Genomic DNA, 21939 nt, shown 5'->3' with positions numbered 1-21939 from the left:
TCCTGCTGACTGAAGGAAGAGAAAGCATTGTCTGCTCCCCTCTTTCCCCTCCCTCAGTTGAATGATTGATTACCACCTCTGCTGATTCCAAGTTGGTTTCCTTGAGTGGTCATTGGTCTCTGCTGTAAGCCTCACGAGAGAGTTCCTTAGCTATTGCCCTATTGCCTGGCTTGTACCGGTGACTGCTTCCACCCTGCTATTATAGTGTAGTAGAACAGCTTAATATCCATGGGGGCAGTGAGAATAAGAGTCCTGTTGGTAAGCAGATTCAGGAAGTGCAGAGACAGTAATTTCTTGTTGAGTTAGTATGGTGTTCTGCGTTGCTGTGCTGAATCTGGGCAGCAGTGATTCAGATGTTAACTTGGAAGGTCCCTGGTTCCAGTCTATGCACATAAAATTGTTTTTGGACATTAAACAGTCCTGGGAGCAGGGAATGGAACTTGTGATTCTTCATTCCAGTGGGAGAATTTCAAATTATTAATCTTGATTGCATATAATATTATTTATTATTACTATTGCTGTTATTAGTAGTATTAATAGTTGTATTGTTAGTACCAACTGGAATTAAGTTACACAGTCATGAAAGATTTCAGATTGGTCATTGTCACTGGAGATAAGTTACAGATGCAATAGGGAGCTCTTCACAAGAACTTGAGTTATGAGTCCTAATAACACCCTATTAGTTAGTGACTCCTTTTGTTATGTGTGATAGTAGCTAGATACAGTTGAGAACCCGATTTGTAATTTTAGATGTTCATGAGATGCAGACATCAAGACATTTGAGTACTAGTTCAATTCCATCTGTTAACATCAAATGCAAAAAAGCTTATTGTAATTTTATAATTGTATTTTGAAAATATTTTATTGGATTTTAAGAATGATCTCTTAATATTTTAAAACATGACCAAAAATTTCATTAATTATACAGGCTGGTTCAGAAACAGGTTGGGGTAAAATTCTGAATAAATATGCTCAGGGAACTGAAATTAAGGCGGGGACCTTATTGCATATGATAATTATGGCTTCCAGCATCTTCACACTGTTTATATGAGGTGAAAACAAGCATCTATGACCTTCAGGGAGTGAAGGCTCAGAATATGAAGGCGGCTGATAATTTCACACCCACATTTTGCATTTATCCTGACCTAAAAAGAAACTGGATTTTGTCTTTGAATAGTTGAGATATGATTTTGCAATTAAAGCTGTTACAAATATTATTATGCATTTACTTCATAGTTCTACCTGTAGAAACCTGATACTTACATTGTTTAGAGTTTCTGGACATAGTTTTGTTTTAGGAAAGTTTTATTGACAGTAGGCCAGAGTAAAGCAGGTTCTGATTATCCTTATCACAGTGTTTATGTATGTAGATTTAAATGATTTTTCATTCAAGGTGCCACATACTACTTGCTGTAGTTTCAGTGTTTATGGTTCTGCGTAATCTTTTTACTAGCATAAACCACAAAGTCTGTAGTATTGTTTTTCTTACTGCTTTGTTTCTAAAATTTTTCTAAATAAGGAATTAGTGTAATTCCTTAACTTTATGAAATGGTTACTAGTTTGCACTGTGTGACTACAGAAATATTAATAGGATTTTGGAGATGGATCTCATCTGATAGAGGAAGTCAGTGAAAGCAGCTTTCTCCTGCCTTTTCCATACTACTACTGTTGCTATTGAAACCTTGCCCCAAATTGAGTTACATTGGAGGTCTTTCCACTCCTTTCTTTTATCCTTTTGCCCATACAGTGCTCAGCTTGAGAAAGGAAAAACGGTACTTAGAGAGCATGGCACATACTCTTGAAACAGTGCAGCTGCAGAGCTGAGTGCCATGGAGTTGGGAGATTTGAGAAGTGAAAGGAGAGCTGTGTCTCCAGCAGGCTGTAATGTAGGCGTGAGTGGGATGTAAATGATGCGCATGTTTATGCTGGCCCACTCTACGGGATGAATGTCACGTTATATACATACTGTATATAAAATATAACAATAAGAATAAAGAATAATAAAAATAATAAAAAATAAGAGCAAAGAATATAATCTAGTAAATAAAGCTTGCGAGTAAGAAAAAAAAGCTTAATGGAGAATCAAGGTAGAGCCTGGAATTTCTGATAATTATTTATTTCTTGTTTTGCATTTCAGAACACTGATCCCAAGTTGTCTGTAAAAGGTGTAAGCGGTCAGCTTGGAGAGGGGCCTAGTGATGGACTGCAGCTGTCCAGTAGCCTTCAGTTTCTTGAAGATGAACTTGTGTCTTCTCCTTTACCTGACCTTACTGAGGATCAGCCTTTTGATATTCTTCAGAAGTCCTTGCAGGAGGCCAATATTACTGAACAGACTTTGGCAGAAGAGGCATATTTGGATGCCAGCGTAGGTTCTAGCCAACAGTTTGCACAAGCTCATCCTTCTTCATCAGCATCCTTTACTCAGGCTTCTAATGTTTCTAATTACTCAGGTCAGACGTTGCAACCTGTAGGAGTTACTCAAGTGGTACAGCAACCTGTTGGAGCATCTTTTGCAAGCAATACAGTTGGTGTGCAACATGGCTTTATGCAGCATGTTGGAATTAGTGTTCCCAGCCAGCATTTGTCTAATAGCAGCCAGATTAGTGGTTCTGGGCAGATACAGCTAATTGGTTCATTTAGTAATCAGCCTTCCATGATGACCATTAATAACCTTGATGGATCTCAGATTATACTGAAAGGCAATGGTCAACAAACACCTGCAAACATGAGTAGTGGCCTCTTGGTTCATAGACAAACTCCAAATGGTAACTCACTGTTTGGTAACTCAAATTCAAGTTCAGTAGCACAACCTGTAACCGTTCCATTTAACAGCACAAATTTTCAGACGTCATTGCCTGTCCATAATATCATCATTCAAAGGGGTTTGGCACCAAACTCTAACAAGGTTCCCGTTAATATCCAACCAAAGCCTATCCAGATGGGCCAGCAGACTGCTTACAACGTGAATAACTTGGGAATACAGCAACATCATGTACAGCAAGGGATTCCGTTTGCCTCTGCAAACTCACCTCAAAGTTCAGTAGTTGGTCCTCATATGTCTGTTAATATTGTTAATCAACAAAATACAAGAAAATCAGTTACACCTCAGACAGTTAGCAATGCTGGAGGTAGTATTGTTATCCATTCTCCTATGGGACAGCCTCATGCACCTCAAAACCAGTTTCTTATACCTACAAGTTTGTCTGTTAATTCTAATTCAGTTCATCATGTCCAGGCCATAAATGGACAACTTCTTCAGACTCAGCCTTCCCAGCTGGTTCCTAGCCAAGTGTCTGCTGAGCACGTAATGCTTAACAGGAACTCCACAAACATGCTAAGAGCCAACCAGTCGTATTCAGGACAGATGCTGAATAATCAGAACACAGCTGTTCAGCTTGTTTCCGGACAGACATTCACAGCTCCTGGAAACCAAGTTATAGTAAATCATGGAACTTCACAAATTGTTGGTGGACAGGTGCCACTGCAGCAGGCGTCACCAACAGTGTTGCATTTGTCACCTAGTCAAGCTAATGTTTCTCAAGGTAGATCAAGTTTTACTACCATGTCACCTGGGCAGTCTGCAGGCTCAAATGTATCAGCTTCTAATCGATTTGCTGTTGCAAGTTCTTCTGGTTCAGTACATCCTAACATGGGACCATCAGTTCAGTCTGTTGCATCAGGAGGAAACTTTACTGGAGATCAGCTCACGCAGAACAGAACTCAAGTTCCCATCAGTGCATCGCATCGTCTTCCAGCATCCTCTTCCAAATCTGTCAGCACCTTTAGTCACACGTCAGTTGGAGTAACACAGCAGCAGTTTGCCTTTGGTCAGGTATGAAAGCTGCTTGAGAATGTAGCCAAAGAAATGCTTCTAAGCTATGCTAAAATCTGGTTACCAAAGTATTAAAGCTGATATTAATAAAGAGAACATCAGTTTTGCTAGTTTGTATTGTTACACATACTGTGGAAGGGCTGAAAATTACTGTCACCTGGAGATGTCATTTCACTTGGTATTTTATAAAGTCTATTACTGAGTGAATGAGTCTGTCACTTTAATTCAGAAGATGGAATGGACATTGTAAGACTATACAACTATGAACTCTCCTGATCATCTTACTGTAGAGCTAGATGTGAAGGCTCGGATGCATTCTTGGCACTTACAGGTCTTCTGACCTCACTAAAATCTTATGCATATGTTTTCAAGGTTTACCCTATTCAAAATAGAGATGAAAAGCTGTCTTGGGTATATATATTGATAATAACTGTCTCAGAATGCATCTGCACTGATTATGTTAGGTCATTTTATTTTCCCAAAGGTCTTATGGTTTTTTTTTAACCAAGACCAAAATGGGCAATGAAATAATGTGTATTTAGAAAATAAGGGCTTTACAACCTGTAAAGTTAGCTGTTAGCTAGCAGTTTTGGCAACATTTTTTTTGCAGATGAGTTCTTTGAGGCCTGCCTGACTTTTCTCGTCATGTGTCCACATCTTCCTATTTGTAGGATATGTACTGGGTCAGTGAGTTTCAGTAGTTAAAAAAGCATAATATTTCTTATTTCTCTAAAAGATAATTTTATTTTTGTGTTGAAATTTCAGAGCTGAAAATGGGAACTACAGAGAACAAATTCTACTGTTTACTAGAATCTTTTTAGTTTGTTTGTACTTGCATTTTAAGTATTGTACTGTATTGTAAGCCATGTCTCAGTTGCTGAACACTGGACAGTTTGTTCCACTGTGTATTTTTTTGTTATTGTTGTGGAGACAGCTTATTTAGTCATCTTCCAGTTTTGAGACTCTGAGAAGCTGAGCTTTGAGGGCCACTTGTAGTGATAAATCATGGTAGTTCTAGAATGTAACTGGTGTATATTTATACTGTTAGTATAATTTCAGTTCCTCTCTGATTTACTTTATGAAATTCTTGAATTTAGGAGGAATTGAGATGTCTGGAATTTCACCACTTATGAGTTAGAGGTTGAAAAAGGATACACAGAGCTGAATTTCAGTTGCCTTTTTTGCCTTTTTTTCCCCTCTGCTAAAGCTTTCAGTAAATATTTGATTGTGGTTTTTTTTTTTGTTTGTTTTGTTTTGTTTTTTAATGTATGTGGCACAGAAAAAAGCTATGAACCAGACTTCACCAGTTTCTGTATCGAAGACACAGGATAATTTGAGACAGCCTCAGCTATCAAGTCTTCTGAGCAACACGCTATCAGGTCAACTAAGGTCTTTTTAAAATCATTTTCTTAATTTTCTCCAGCAACAGAAATTGGTTATTCTTCAATGTGTCAGACTTATATTGATGGCTCATGCTGATAGAGTCCTAAAGGTTATCAGAGTTTTATTTTTAGAAGAACCCAAACAATTTTTTTCAGTATTGAATATGTGCTTTTATTTTTCCCAACCATGCATTTAATTTTTTAGAGTGAAAAGTTGAGTCTCCATAATAAGCAATTATTTCTTCCCTCTATAAGATCCAAAACTGTATCTCCTTTCATTTTTCTTATTTTTTTTCAGCTTAGGAAAATAGAAATAAGTCATTTTCAAAATATGGACATCTGCTAAAAATTCAGTGAAACTTCTAGACCCTCTCTTGTGATGGCTTCTTCAGATACAGAGGAAAGAAAAATAGTGATTACAAGGTTATGTGCAGGCTGTCATCACTCGATTTGTTTTTGAATGTGTCACTTTCAGTTAGAATAGTTAATGCATTGTTTGTGGCAAAATACTGAGCTTTTTGAGCAGTACCATGCTACTAAAAGAACAAAACCAGTATATTCAAAACCAGAGAAATGCAGTGACCTTTATGTTCTCTTTGTACATAAGTAACCCTTTTGAATGAGGTCCCATAATCTACCAGCTTTTTTCTTTCCTTGTGTACTGTTATCTGCAAGCTATCCAGAAAATTATCTACAATCAGCACAGTATGGGGTTTTTTTGAGGGGAAAAAGAAAAATTCATATTTGTGTTGGTTGTAATGTAGCATGGCTGATAAGGTGTTGTTTGAATTCATGAGCAAGGCAACTGGAGGAGGTATAGAAAAAAAAATCTATGATGCCTGCTGTCTAAATACTTTCAGGAGCTCTAGAAAAATTTGGTTTACATGCTTTAGAGAGGGTTAGTATTGAAAAGCTTGATAAAATGTACTGTATGGTTTTCAGTAAATTGTTGGGACACTGTACTTACGTTACTTGAATTTCTTCTTACATTGCAGTACTATAGTAGGAGATTATTCATATCTGAGGGTTTTTGTAGTTTGCGGCACAAAATATCAATCCTGTTTCATTTTTGAGCCAATTTCTCCACAAGTAGTTGCACTAATGCTTTTAAGCACGAGACATATCTTGCTTCTAAAAGCTAAAAACTCAAAGCAAAATGATCAGGATAGCTGCATGAAATTATTCTCTTCTTGCTTAGGATGACAGACTCTTTTTAACATATTTTTTATAGGACAGGACTCTGGAGGAAAAATCATACAGCAATCTCTAGGAACTGCACAGCCACAAGAAAAAGTGATAGGATCATCATCAGTTCAACAGAGTATACAGGTAAACAATACTTTTATTTATATACTTCCCTGTCTCTTAAAATTTTGGTGAAGTTAGGGATGTTTCAACACTATATTGATAGTCCAGGTGTCCTTGCAGGTTTTGTTTTTGTCATGAAGTCACTCAAGCTTGTTAAATTCTACCTTGACAAAATAAATGTTGAGTATTTTGTAAACTGTTTTTCTCAGTGCTGTTTTGAGATTTAATTCAGTAAGTGGAGTTTGACTGAAATATTCCCTGAAGAGAGTTTCATATGGCATAGCAATTCTTCATTGAGCTGGACGTAACTTAGACCCACTCTTATAATTACTTTTTAGAAACTCAGATATTCTCTAGCTGATTAGGAGAGGATGGTTTGTGAGAAATAGCAGAAAAATTCCATCTGGTCCTAGTCTCTTTTATTCTTTACTGCATTGTCATCAAAAAAAAAAAAAAAAAAAAAAAAAAAAACAAACCATCAATAGTTCTCCTATATATGGCAACTATGTACAAAAAGTTTAACACTATGTCCAGGGTTTGGGGCTGGAAAGTGAGGCCACCTTTTTTGGAGAGGGAATACAATGAATTCTGGAGGGGGAGGAGACAGTTCTTACGTTCATGGACTGAGCAGCTGAGGGAAAGAAGTGAGGGTTTGAAGTAGGCTTGAAAGTGTGGGTTTTGTTGTGGATGAGGCTTTGAGCAACCTGGTCTCGTGGAAGGTGTCCCTGCCCATGGCAGGGGGTTGGAACTAGATGATCTTTAAGGTCCTTTCCAACCAAAACCATTCTATGAATTAAACTACAAAATCGCAGAAGAAAACGAGGGAGGATCTGATTTAGAATTTTTGTTGCTTGCTGTAAATGTATTTGTCGATGTAGTATGACATGAATGTTTTCCTCTGTGTGCCTGCTTCGTGCTGCTCTTGCTATGCTAAGAAGGATGCTCTGTGTCACATGCTTTTTTTGTTCCTTCTAACCCTGTTGTAGTTCAAAAGAGCTTTCATGCAATCATTTTTTAAATCATAAGTAACTTTGCTCTGTGACCAGTTTCATTAATAAGACTAGCTGATTAAAAAAAGCCAACAACTTTGCATTAAACAAAGACACTTTGATCCAGAATGGCTGCTTTGGGAGTATACTTGGATTGCAGTATGCCTCTCATACAGTAGGGACATGAGCCTTTACCACCTCAGAGACCCTCACATCTTAGGACAGTGTTCCCTTGAAAAACCTTGGCTTCATAAATGTCTAAGGAAGCTGAAAGGATGATGTAGATCTACCTGGGGGGTATATCTGTAAGCATCATCACTGAAACAGAATTCCTAGAACCACTTTCACCCTCCAGCCAGCCACCGTGGCTTTTGAGAATTTAAGTACGCAACCTTAGCCTGCTTTCCTGACAGATACTCTAATCCATTCAAGTCAGGCAAGATGACATCAGCTGAGAAATGCAAAGACAGTTCTTGAGAGCAGATTTCTTTGGGAAAATTTTTAGTTGTACCTTTTCTTCTTTTCACCAGCTAATTTTGATAACCAGCCTTTTTCCTAGTGAAGCATATGTGTGCACTACAGTGGAGTTCACCTGCAAATAACATTTCAGACCTTTGATTTATGTAAGAGAAGTGACTTCCCTATTTCATTGATACGGTGACCTGTGAAATAGGAGATAGTTTAAAGTGTTTATACTTAAGTGGTGCTTACACTTGGTATCGGTGCTATACTTAATTGGGAGAAATAAATTCTGAAACTTGGGCTTTGCAAAAGAGGCGATAGATTGTAATTTGTGTTTTATTTTGAACTTAGGTGGATGGTCATTTAGTTGGACAGAAAAGGCCTGCTGCTAAACAGTTAACTAAAGGAGCTTTGTAAGTCATTTTTCTTTTGTAGTTTTGTTGCAGCTATTTCCACTAACCTTCATTTCTTTCTGGTTTTTGACAATTTTTAAACTTCTGTTAGAGTATGTGTTAATTATATATCATTAATTTTCCTTGTAGTATTCTACAGCAGTTACAGAAGGATCAAGTGCATGCTGTGACACCAGATAAAAGTCGGTTCAGATCATTAAATGATGCAGTTCAGAGACTCCTTTCATACCATGTGTGCCAGGGATCACTGCCAACAGAGGAAGACTTAAGAAAAGGTAATTTTCTTTTTAAAAATTGGCACTGTGTATGTAATCAATGTATTGAGAGGATTCTTTATCTAAGTTAGAGCAATAAGAAAGGGAAAATTTTTAAATTTGTGCAGGTTACTGAACCTTCTGGTTACTGAAGAACGGTATTTGAAAGTATACTCTTTGTCTTTCTAGTGGACAGTGAATTTGAATCTGTAGCTACACAGCTTCTGAAGAGGACACAGGCTATGCTGAACAAATACAGGTGTTTGCTTATAGAAGATGCAATGGTAAGGTGTATAACCCAGGTATATTTTCTGTTTATAAGATGTGATTCAGTTTTTTTTTTTAAAAAAACACATCTACAGGAAAGTGAGAGCTAGCATTACAATTCATTTTGTTGATAGAATGTATAACCTTATGAAGGTGATAAATATATATATGAGGGTTTTAGTGATATGTGTGTGTGTGTGTATATATATATATATATAGCCAGTGCACTTTTTATGCACCAGCAATCTCAGGGGTCAGCCTGCATTTTTAAGTGTATGCACACATCTTAGAATCAGTAAAATGGGTTGAGTTTGTATTTCGCATACCGCCAAACTAAGGGTGCTGTTAAGTTCCATAGACATTTAAGACACATGAACTTCCACTCTCTGCTTATACTTTGCTCTTGCACTGAACCGGCTGTAGTAGTCAGGCAGGTGATTTCTGTATATTTCCGTGGGTGGCAGAGCCTGAAAGAATACTGAGAACTCCATTAAAATTGGAGCTATATCACATTACAATTTAGGAAATTCTTAGAAGCTAGGTGGAGACTCACATTTTCATCAGAAATGCTTCTGATTTAAGTGCTTTCACTGTCCCAGGCATGAGGTAAAAAGAAAACTGACAAAGTTACTTTAAGAATGTATTTTACAAGGATCAGGAAATGTCATTGTGGCTTCAGGAATGCTATTTTTCAAGCCTGGAAAAGTTTTGAATTTGAGTATAATAGACATTTAAATCTGCTTTAGAGACAGGAATACGTAATATAAGTGTTAGAATTAAAACGGTTTTGAAGTCTAGCCGTCCCATTAAAAGATATACTAACCAAGTATTTGCAAATAATTGCATGTACAAAGTGGGGGGATGGAGGTTAAAATCTGTTGGTTTTTTTTTTTTTTTTAGCATCTGGTATGTTGTATGGTAAATATTTCACGTATGTTTGGTTTGGAACCAGTTGCCTATGTTGTGACTTAGTATTCAGTGAACTTTCTTCTGTGATGGATGGATCCATTTGGCTTAAAGGCATTGTCAGCAAAATGCAGCTCAGCATCAACTAGTTAGAAGGATGGGAGAGAAGTGCAGGGAAGAAACAAGATGATAGGGTGATCCCATTGCAGGATTTTTTGCTGGTTTTCTCTGTAAAAGAGAAAGATAGTGTATGATGTAAAAAATTGTGGTGTACAGTGGTAAACATACTCAGTCCTGAGAAGGTATGATTTTTACAATTGGAATAGTAATTCCTTGTTTTAAAATCTTAAACAAATAAAAGGTACATAAAATGTGAATAATGTTTTATGGTTGAGAGTCAGTAGTGCTTGGGGTCACAGTCAAGATCATTAAAGATGCTGTGGAATAGTGAACATTCTCTGCAAATATCTCATGAGAGACATTCTTTTTCTCTGAAGAGGAACTAAGGTATAAATATTTTGATTTGGTACCAACATATGAGTGACTACAGAGATGGTTGTTTTTTTTCCTTTTTGTGCAGCGGATAAATCCCTCTGCGGAAATGGTGATGATTGATAGGATGTTTAACCAGGAAGAAAGGGCATCTCTGACCAGGGATAAGCGTCTTGCACTAGTGGATCCTGGTAAGTAGTGGTTAACTTCTAGAATCTTACAAAAGCAACATAAGTATAGAGTTCCTAAAAATAGTCGTGGCCACAGTGAGGCACTGGTTGCTAGGGATTCCAGTAATTGAAATACTGAATAAGCAGTTGGAAAGTAAACTTAAACTCCCAAATTCAACAATCTAGAGACTGTTGAAGGCAGTTATTTGGGGAAAACATATACTTGGCCTGTTAGGCAGAGGAATATTTCTAAGTTTCTTTTGACAATAGTCATGAGTCCTACATGGTCTCAATTCTAGTAGGGAAGAGTCTGTGAGTTTGCTGGCAGTCAGTAAGAACACCACTATATTGTTCATCTTAATGTAGTGTTGCTTCTGGAATGGTGGCTTAAATGGCAGCATTTATAACCAGACTGTTGTTGAATCTAGTGACTGGAAAAACAGTATTTGTGTAACAGTATTTGTTTAAATGTTGTGCATACTCTGCATATTTTAAAAGAAATTCAGAGGATGTACTGAAGAAGGTTATTAGTCTTCCAGATACCCTATTTCTGTATTTAGAATGCTAGGAAGTGTCTGGTTTTTACAGTGTATGTATGTGCATAGTATGCTGATTAATTTGGTTATAATCGCCTACACTGGATGCAGCAGAACACCTAAGCATGAGTATGTCTCTTAAAGAAATGAATCTGTAGGCTGTGGATGTTATTTGAATTTTAATACTCAGAAACTGTGTTGGAGTGTCTGTTATTTTGATGCATAGGTAATTTAAGTAAAGTGTTGTTACTTAATTTTCAGATGGTTATCAGGCCGATTTTTGTTGTTCTGCCAAACAATTTGATAAAGCAGCTGAAGAAGCACAGTCCAGCAAAAGTGACCATCAGTCTAGCAAAACATTACCTTCTCGAAGTCACACTACCAAAACCCAAGCCAGAGACCGACCAAAATCCGGCTCAACAGAGTCCACAAATCACAGTAAACTTCCTCTAGTGCCTAACAACATTCTGACACCACAAGAAGGAATAGCATCTGCTAAAAAATTGGAGAGCCTCACTAAAGCTTTAAAGTTTGAAAAAGCTAATTGTTCTTCTGAGACCCAATATGTGACCCCTTCTGAAGAAAAGGTGGTGGGGAAAGATCTTGTCAAGCCCACTGAGAATTCTTTGAGTTCTGAAGACTTGTCAAAAACTGTGCCAAGAGGTGGTCATGGAACACACAATAAAATATCAAGGAACACAGTTCAGTCTTTCTCAAAGGTAACGTGTAATAATTCCCTCCAAGACAAAACTCTGAGGAGCTCTCCAAAGAATGAGGTTTTACATCCTGATAACAGGAAAGGCTCTGGTGAACCCCAGCAAGACTTACTGCTCAGTAAGAGTTTAGAAACTACATTTAAAAACATCTTGGAACTTAAAAAAGCTGGGAGACAGCCACAAAGCGAGGCAGCAAGCAGTGGCTCAGTTGAATTAGAATTTCCTAATTTTTCACCTATTGCTTCACAGGAAAACTGCCTGGAAAAATTTATTCCAGACCACAGTGAAGGTGGTGTAGAAACTGACTCTATTTTAGAAGCAGCTGTAAATAGTATCTTAGAGTGTTAATAGTTACAGTACCATGGACAAGTTCTGTTTCTCTTAGCAGAAGCAAATGTGAATGACACCACAAGTACAGCCTGACATGCATTTAAGGTTAACCTTTCTAAACTAGATTCTGTTCTGTGTTTGAGAGCAATACTCATTGTGGTTACAGTGAGATATCCAAGTAAAGTTAATCCTTGTTAGAATGCAGTCTGTTAGGGCCTTACTATTCCAAGTATTATTATGATAGTGCTTTTGATAATTGTGCAGTACTGCAGCACAAGGTTGCAGGTCCTTAGGCCCTATGTAATACGGTAATATACTGACAATCACAGTCATTTGAAAGGATATATTTATTAAGAAAATGTTTTTAAAAAGTGATGGAAGCAACAATTGTCCCCTACCCTTCTCTTCCACAAATCATCAAATTTTTAGTTTTTCTGGAAAACGCACTGTACCTCTATTCAGAAGTGATTATTTGCTTTGTTAGTGAATCTGTGTTCTAGGATTCTTAAGTTGGAAGGATATCATCAGTGTGTTTACAAGGCTTCATAATTTAAAGTGCTTTTCTATTGCTTTCTGAGCAGAAACTAGTACTTGATATATTTGTAGTGGGTAACTTTAGTCTGTGGGATGGTATTATATGATCTTAGTCACAGTGGCATGATATGAAGTAATAAATGCTTGGCTAAGGAAGGTAGAATGGAAGCCAGTAAATGGCAAAGTGTACAGGATGAGGCCATGATAGAGCCATGAATTTATATATATAATACATAGATATATGTTAACTCTTGAGGAAAAGATTTTGCATTTTATAATTGGATGTAGTCAGCCTTGAGTCTTTCTGAAGTGGTATAAACGTGTTGGGTTTTTTTTGTTTGTTTGTTTGTTTTAGACCAAGTGTCAAAAGCACTTTTATTTTAAAACTGTTATGGTATTTGTAGCTTATATTTTAAGAGGATATTAGCCTTACTCTGATTAAATTTAAAGGCCAGTGCTTATTTTTCATTTTTTTTTTGCTTTTTGCTGTCAGAGAATGTTCAATCATCCGCTGTAGCAGTCATAATTATCAAGATATGTACAGACCAAAGTCGATCAGCAATCCCATTGTTTAAACATATCAAAAACTGCGTAATGGTGAATTCATGTTGTAGAGCCAAGTTAAACCATTGCATGGTTTGTATTTGGCTTGCTGTCATGTTATTAAGATAGAATCTTATTATTTTATTTATTTATTTTAATCTATTGCCTTTTTTTTTTTTGCTGCCCATGCTGCTTTTTACTAGTTTACTTTGGTCATCAGTGCTTTTGTGCACATAAGTACACTGACATTTGTCACGTGCGTGTAGTATGTATGTCTGCTCAGGAGGATATAGCTTCTGTGATTTCTAAAGTATGCTGATGTTCTCCACTAGACCTTCTCCACAATTTCTTTGAAAAATTACCAGCTGTTTCCAGACTTGGTAATTATAATTTTCATGAGAGAGAGGCTCATTGTGACAAGCTGTGGTTGTCAGTCAGATTGCCAGGAAGGAAAACAGAAGGTTTTGCTGTCATGTAATTCAGTCCATCTGAATAGCACAAAAGAAAGGGGAATTGGATCCTTGTGACAGTAGAAGATTACAGTGCAACTCAGTGTTGAGCTCCAGTCCACTGTCTGAGCACCAAAGGAAACCAAATCTAGAAAGCAATGTGAGAAAGATGAACTTACTTAAAATTCGTTTCCCCTTCAACGTGAATGGAAATACTGGTTTTGTATGTTACTAATTGCCATTTAAAAAAATTGTGCCAATTTTAAAGTATGTGTTTGTAAAAAATCCAGCATTCCCAAGTGTTGTATAAAATATTCAAGATAATAATAAGTATTGCCAGTTTTAAATTTTTAGTTAGGTGTCCATAGAATAGACTCTTAGGCAGTTAGTTGTTTTCTTATTGGCAAAACTGACAGTATAGTCTTCACCTATTGCCTTTTTAGATTTAATAATACGCTCATGGCAGTGTATCCTGATGCGTATTTTATTTTATAATTTTGGAAATTTAACCATTCTAAACTGTCAAGGAAGGAAAACAGTAAGTTACACAGCTGTATGTTAACTAGTTAATTTTTCTTTTATAGGGAAAAAAAAATAGAGTTACACAGTCATTGATCCACTTGCTTTTTGTACCACCTTAAAATGGGTATGGGGTTTCCAGCCTCTCTACAGCAAATATGTAATTGAAGTATCAGGCTGTGTGTCTTCTATTGGATCTCATTTGGGGATGGGAGACAATGGCATGTGAAAAATGGCAAATTACAAAAAGTAATCACGGTTGAATTGGTCAGACACATTTCTCTGAACTACTTACGAGAGGAACCCATTGAATGATCCTAGCAAGATCAATCTTAGATTGCTAATGTTCTGTTGTTCGCTCCTTTGAATTCAATTTTAAAGGAATTCTGGTACGTGCTGAAGCAGTAAATGAAAGAATTGTATTTTTGTTGTGCTTAAAAAAAATATGAATTTATTAATCATACGGGCTCAAATCCAACAAAGTATTGAGAATGTGCATGACTTTAAACATTTTCATTATTTTGCTGGATCAGCATTGTGATTTCAATGTTATTTAATACTGCCTAATTAAAACAAATTTTAAACTGGCAATTAAGAAAACTATGTTCGTTTTGAAGATTTTAGTATAATTTATCTGTTAGATTAGGGAGGCCTTACAGACTGACTTCACTTAAACAGGATGTGTCACTTATTGTCAGTGTGGTATGGACTTTATTTGCTTAAATACCTTCATTTGTAAAGTATGTCTCACTTGAAATTGCTTTGTATACATTTTGTAAAAATATTTATAAAATGTTTTGTAAAAAAAGTATAACAAATTGCAGTTTATTTTGTTATGTTGGATAAATACTGTTAAAAGACACAAGTCAGTAAATATATTGTTAATCCATGGATAGGAATTGTTTAGTTGGAGATTACAAATTGAAACAACCATTGCAATACAGCCAAAGATTTGGGAAAAAATGTCTATCTGTGATTGTCTTGATTTAAACAAGTTGAATATTTACATTTCCAGAAGAGGATTGTTCTCAGTTTTAAATAATACGGTTTCAAAATATTCTTACTCCTGTGCTTTTTATAATGCAGCCCTGTTATAAAATACTTAATAGGCCAACTTTCCATGCTCTTTATGAATCTTCCTGATTATACACTATCGGGACTTTGTGCCAGTGGCATTCCAACTACATATAGTAATGTTCATCTGCAGATAACAAGATTGCCAAGGGTCCTGTTTTGTTGTCATTAGAAATCTTGCCATGGTGAGATTGATGAGACGTTCTCTCCTTCTCCAGCATATTTTCACAACATAGATGTTTCATCTTCCTGAAACATCGAGGCAGAAGAAAAGACAGGGATTTTGTTACTCAGCTGAGCACCTCATCCATGCCACAGGTTTCTGAATTGTGCCAGTTGTATTTGGTTATAGATCCCTGTGTTTGCAGTGTTTCACATTTCTTCCTTTGCTGTGAGCAGATTGCTGGTGATGTAATGCTTCTTCCTACTTTTAGAGGGATGATGAACCTTTCCTTACTGTGATTGAATTTTTCGGAAAGTATGCTGAGATTCTGGACTAGGAAAGCTCTTATGCTTGGAACTTCAATACTTTATTTTTGGAGGCTATGAAAATAAAGGATTGGTGAAGTGCACTGCTGCTCAACTTGGAGTAAGGCCTGCAGTGTTGAAAGGTAGAATTCTTTATGGTTAGTATTCATTATTTTGTCAGTGAGACAAAATAAACATGCATTCTGAATGCTTCTCGCATGGATTCAGACAGTGCAACGTGAATAAAATCAGTTATATATTGTTTCAATCTCTGTTTGGGTTAGGATGGCTAAGCATTTTTTTTTTTTTTTTTTTTTCCTCTTTATGATATGCCTGTAGACTTACCAGGCAAACTTTCTGGGTTGGGAAACATTTGATGTACCATTTATGGTGCAGCTGTCTTCACTTTAGAATACTTTGTCATTACAAGAACATAGAATATTTTTAAATTGCCTTTCAATAGCATTTTTATGGTGGGGTTTGTTATGTTTATTCCAACATTCAGGGCAGAACTTATTTGGGCGTGCATGTAAATGTGTAGCTTATTTAAGAAAGCCGGAATACCTTTCATTTTGAGGATCCGTACAAAGAAAAAAAAATTACCAGAATAAGCTTGGCACAAAGAAAAGTATGTAAGTAATTTTGAACCTTAGAGAAATTCCTCTCCTCTTCAGGAAGTGTTTTCTTTATAAGCCTTTGAATTTTTCCTTTAGAATTGTGCACAGTTCTTGGAGTTTTCACAATTATGTGTTTGTCAGACAGCTTCAAGAAATGCAAGAAACTGTTTTCATGACTTGGGGGTCACCTGTCGCTTTGGTTAAAGAATGTCATTGCAGAAAATAAGTTACGGTGAAGATCTGAACAGCAGCAGCTCTGGTGCACAGATACAATACACTGTACATAGATTTCAGATTGCAGTAGTGGTGGGTATACTGAATGATGTGTTTATCATTGTGAATCGGCATTTCTCTTTCTGTGCTCCTAGTCTTGCAACTAGTCATTGTGCTGGAAATTGAAAAAAAGAGTATCCATAATAACTAGTTACAATGGGTAAACACCAAGCAAACTTGAGCAAGCTTGCTATAGTAGGGAAGAAAAAAAATAAAAGGAAACAAAATGTCCAGCTGAACCAGGATTTTTAGTATAAAAGCAAAAACCTGTAAAGTTTCCCTGTTGTGTGCTGAGCATAAACCCCTGCTTTATTTTTTCTGGACTGGATACCATGCAGTTTTGTGGGGAAAAATATTTTACAAATGGAGGAAAAAGCGAAATCCAAATTTAAGGCCCTTCTGTGGTATACTTTTTGTTTGGCCTCGTACGCCAGCTTTTGTTTAGGTAGGTGCCATTGTTTCTGCAGATCATTAGCCTTCTGGAATGTTGTGCTCAGTCTTCATTGCTGCTTTTGCACTGCAGGATTTTTTGGAGGATTTTATTCCAATATTTTTCCCTGAAAAGGAAATCATAGAATAATTTTGGTTGGAAAAGACCCTTAAGATCATTGAGTCCAATTGTTAACCTAACTCTGCCAAGTCAAATGAGGTGTTCTCATTTGAGGTAAATTGTTGCAACTATATTAATGAAACTACAACATTTTAGTATTCAGTGCTTTGAAGGGGAAGCAAGGTTAGTCCATGCTGATACGTCTGGACAGCTTTTAATGTTTGTCCTGGTTTCAGCTGGGACAGAGTTAATTTTCTTCACAGTAGCTAGTGAGAGGCTGTGTTTGGATTTGTGCTGAGGAGAAGGCTGATCACACACTGATGTTTATAGTTGCTGCCAGGACAGTCAGGGACTTTTCAGCTTCTCTGCTGTGCCAGTGCCTGCAGGGCAGGAGGAGCTGGGAGGGAGCACAGCCCCAATTAGTGGCCTAGAATTTGACCTTAGATTTTAGGATTGAGACCCAGGTTGGCCAGTGGTCTATTCCATATCATGCACGTCATGCCCAGTGTATAGATGAGGCTGTGCAGAAGTACTCTCTCGCTCCACATCATCCTTTCTTGCTCTGGGTTTTCTCCCTCTGGGTCACCCCTCTCTCAGGGTTGTCTCAGTCTCTCGGACACTCAGTATCTTATCTCTGTTCTGGGATTGTGGTTTTGGGACTCTCCCTGCGCTGGGATCATTAGCTGGGAACCCGCTGAGCCTTGGTCATTGGGTGGTGAGCAGTATCACTGTGTGTCACTCATTTGTATATTTGTATATATTACTGTTATTATTGTCATAATTTCCAATATTATTGTAGTTTAGTTATTAAATTATTCTTCCCTCAACCCACGGGTCTCTTCCCTTTACCCCTTTAATTCTCTCCCCCATCCCTGGGAGGGTGGAGGGTGAGCGAGTGATTGTTGTGGTGTTGGGCTACCAGCCAGGGTCAAAACTACATGTTTCAGTTAGCTTTTATGTCTACATAGCTTTTTATTACGTAGTGTAGTCATACCGGAGGCCAAATTTTAAAATTTACCCCGAACTCTTGGCTATGCAAGTTCCTTACTGTCACAGTTGTTACAACTTGAGAAGATACTGATGCTTCATTCTAATTAATTTACCAGAACAGGCTTGTCCTGATAGAGCTCCACTGTCTCTGCACACCACTGAGGTGGAAGTAACATAGACCTAATGCTCACATTCATTTCTAGATGCCTGGCATGTAGGGCCTGATACAGAGTCTTGAATTGGTGGAAAGATGATTTTCAATTAAGGATTATGGTGGGAATACTTCTCTTTTTAGAAAATAAAAAAGCATGAAATTTAATTGATACAATATCCTTGGGTGGAAGGTGATGCGAGGACTCTCAGATTCTACAGCGATGACCATCTCAGCACTTAGGTAGGTAGCATTGTATGATTAAAGGTTGTTGTTTGGGGTGGTGATTGATTAAAATGTTTTCATATAAGTGGGCTGCTAAGTTTTTCCTCTAAACATTATACAATTTTAATAATTACTGTACAGTCCTGAAAAATGCAAAGCTTTACTCTCTCCTGTGATCTTTGACTCCAAATGTTGATACTGAGATGTGAAACCATACGCAAGTCGTGGTGAGAAATTATTACTAGTAGTTAATGTCAGGTAAATGGTACAGTGGCTGGAATTATAAACGTGAGCTGAAATAGTTGACATTTATACAAGGCTAAAATCCTGTCTGTGTTATTGTGGTCAAAACTGAAGTTCAGCAGCTGAAATTACATTGAGAAATGACAAATTGTGAAGTGTAATTGGAGAAGGACAAGATTGAAATAATGAAAATAATGCATTTCATTCTTGAGCTGTGTCTCAGCAATTGAATTCTCATCAACTTCAAGCTCTGGGAATTACTTCAGAGATCCTCAAAATGGACATCTTTTTGAAGCTACCAGGTGGCACATAAAAGCTACTGGAAAAAGGTGCTTGTTTTTAAACTTTTCATACAGCTTCTAAAGCTGTAATCACAAATTATACTAGTTTTTTTGTGAGTGAGTTCTATTTGTTGATGAGTCAGGCAGCTAATAGGCTTTGAGGAGCTGCATGCAGCACGTGCTTGTTTGCATACAGAAAAAGTCAAAAGAAAATGTGGCCCAATTTGGCTTCAGTGGTTGTTGTTGGAAGCCAAAGGACTAATATAAATACTGGTGGTATTTAGATGGTTTTCTTACACTGCAGCGTTCAGCCACTGGGCCAACACTGGCAAAATACATATGTAAATATCTGGTTTTTTTCTCTCTGGAGTACTCTTACACTGCAGCGTTCAGCCACTGGGCCAGCACTGGCAAAATACATATGTAAATGTCTGGTTTTTTTCTCTCTGGAGTACTTTAAGTGATGTAAACAAGAATATTTCTGCACTATTACTGAATTTGGATAACTTTTATTTTAATAACTATTCAAAGTGAATTGTTTGGAGCTGATCTCATCTCAGATTAGAACTTCTTCCAGGGTCTCATTCTAAAGTGCAATAATACACTAAAACTAGATTTCAGTTATCTAACAGGTGTTTTAGGCTCCTTTTTTAGCCATACTGTATTGATGTGTGTGGTGCATATCCTTTAAGGGAGCAGCAGCAGAGTGATGCTGTTGGAAACCTGCCGTAGTTCATTTCACAGCCCATATTTCTATGTGTACCTGAGGCTGATAGATGGCAAACAGAATAAAAATCCATGTGGCTGATATTCCTGAGGTTGAACAGTCCCATTTCACCTTGATTTCAAGATGAAATTAATCAGGGAAGAGGGGATTTGGAAGGCCCCTATTAACAGGGGTCAGTAACAGGCGAGTCTGCTGTGCCTGTGGAGGGCTGGATACCGAGTGCTCAGGAACAGGGACTCAGAAACTTTTATGTACAGAGAAGGAAATTCAGAGGAAGCTGAAGGCGACGAGGCTGCAGGGTTTGGAAGAGATAAGCAGAAAGGTAGCTAAGTGTATGTGTGGGATGGATTTTGTGGGAACCTTTGAGATTTGAATGGCTAAACTTGGTTTTAAAAACACAGGATGTATTGTGTGAATACATGGGAAGATGTATGGGATTGTATACATTTCTATATTGGATCACATAAGTAACATTTTACAAAAATATTAAACATGCTGTCTTTTTTTCCCCCTTTGTACCTTGGAAAATACCTGAATGATACTGGGTGAAGAATGAATTTAACATAGCGAATATTCTACTTGGATGTTGATTTTTATGTCTTACTGTTGCAAGGATGAGCTCAACACATGGTTTAAAAGGTAGTTGTGAGAGAACATAGCTAATATGCAAGGTCTGGTTATAAAACAAATAAGAACATCGCTAAAAATTGTGAGTAAAGTCCAAAATACTGTGGAACTGTGGAAGTGTTTTCATGATACTGAAGGAGCATCATTGGCAACGTATTCCTTACCAAGAGCTAAGGAAGGTGCGGAATCTGCTTGCTGCTATGCTGGTTTTTTCTGAGGTTAACTCTTCCCCATTGATAGAAGAGAGTAGACTTTGAGTTTTTAGTGAAAATGTATGCAACCTTAGGACACCTGTAATAATTAGTATTCAATTTATGAGAATGCATTATGTTACTCTTGCCTATTAAGGAGGGTAATTTTAATTCCGTGGCAACCAGTCTGAGAGTTAAAACTTATTTCTCAAGGAGTTGAAGACCTGCTTTTTTAAAAAGCTGAATTATACCACATTTGATTTGTTGAAGCTAAAAGAGAGGTCCCACCCTGCTCTGAATTTTTTGATGTTGTTTTATCCTTTGGCAATCAAATTTGAAGCCACTGAGTAAATAACCACTCAGATACTTATAGCCTTAAGTCACTTTGATCTGTTTCTGCAGTGGTGTTCTGTCAGGGACTGCCCGGTTTATTTCAGAGCCATTGTGATCAAGCAGGATCCTACAAATAATCGTAACTGTTTATCTGTACCACTATTTTCTTTAAGCAAGATATAATAATTTTTGAGGGATCTTAGTTTTATGTCTTTAATTTGTAAACTCTCTAGCTTAGAGAACCCCTTTGCTGTTTGCATGCAGATGTATTTAGCATCTACTCCGAGCAGAGTGAAGGTATTTTCTTTCTTACCTGGTACAAATAATCATAACTGTTTATCTGTACCACTATTTTCTTTAAGCAAGATATAATAATTTTTGAGGGATCTTAGTTTTATGTCTTTAATTTGTAAACTCTCTAGCTTAGAGAACCCCTTTGCTGTTTGCATGCAGATGTATTTAGCATCTACTCCAAGCAGAGTGAAGGTATTGTCTTTCCTTACCTGGCTAGCTTAGCAGAAGGGCAAGATTATTGGTGACAGTGAAAACTGGAAATTCGATTTATTTTTTTTTTTTTCATCTGCCATGCTGTTTCAGACTTGAAGGTCCTAATAGCAGTTTTATGGCTGCGATTCTGATACCAGGGTCCAGGCATGGAAAGAATGTGAGATGAAAGCTTGGAGTTAACCATGCCAGGAATGGTGAGACCAGGTTAAAGGAGCCTCAAAACATTATAGGCAAATATAGTTCTGTTTGTACTGCAATCCAAAGGCAATATTGGACTTGAAATCAATTTTTGTTGCTTGTATGGAGAAAAAGAGGAGAAGAAGCAGACATAAATTGTGAAAGGTCCGTTGGTTTTTAGAACAGCCAAAAATGAGGATTTTTGCTTGCTTCCAGCTTCCCCTCCTTTAATTAACAAGGCCGCAGGAGCTTTGGCATTGATGAGTTGGCTTAGTTTTCTGCAGAAGATTTAAAAAAAGAAAAGGGAAGATGGAAAGGAGAATACTCAGCTCTGTGTGTGTGTGTCCATTTAGGGGTAGTTCAGTAACATCAGATTCTGTGCAAATAAACAGTAGGTTTCAAT

At 37.1% G+C, this 21939-nt stretch overlaps 1 protein-coding gene across 1 annotated transcript in view; it reads left to right on the top strand.

Moving 5' to 3' along the window:
• The window catches only part of GLTSCR1L (GLTSCR1-like), a 30867-nt gene extending 18792 nt beyond the window's left edge, over positions 1-12075 (top strand). Inside the window, exons 5-12 of the mRNA XM_010084052.1 lie at positions 2138-3832; positions 5112-5211; positions 6446-6543; positions 8325-8386; positions 8516-8661; positions 8830-8924; positions 10394-10496; positions 11273-12075. Coding sequence (XP_010082354.1) covers positions 2138-3832; positions 5112-5211; positions 6446-6543; positions 8325-8386; positions 8516-8661; positions 8830-8924; positions 10394-10496; positions 11273-12075 — 3102 coding nt within the window. The remainder of the gene's footprint in view (positions 1-2137; positions 3833-5111; positions 5212-6445; positions 6544-8324; positions 8387-8515; positions 8662-8829; positions 8925-10393; positions 10497-11272) is intronic.
• The last annotated feature ends 9864 nt before the right edge of the window (positions 12076-21939 follow it).

The sequence above is a fragment of the Pterocles gutturalis genome, unplaced genomic scaffold (genome assembly GCF_000699245.1).
Source record: "Pterocles gutturalis isolate BGI_N339 unplaced genomic scaffold, ASM69924v1 scaffold22345, whole genome shotgun sequence".
In the NCBI taxonomy this organism is placed as follows: domain Eukaryota; kingdom Metazoa; phylum Chordata; class Aves; order Pterocliformes; family Pteroclidae; genus Pterocles; species Pterocles gutturalis.
This window is presented reverse-complemented; position numbering and strand designations above follow the sequence as displayed.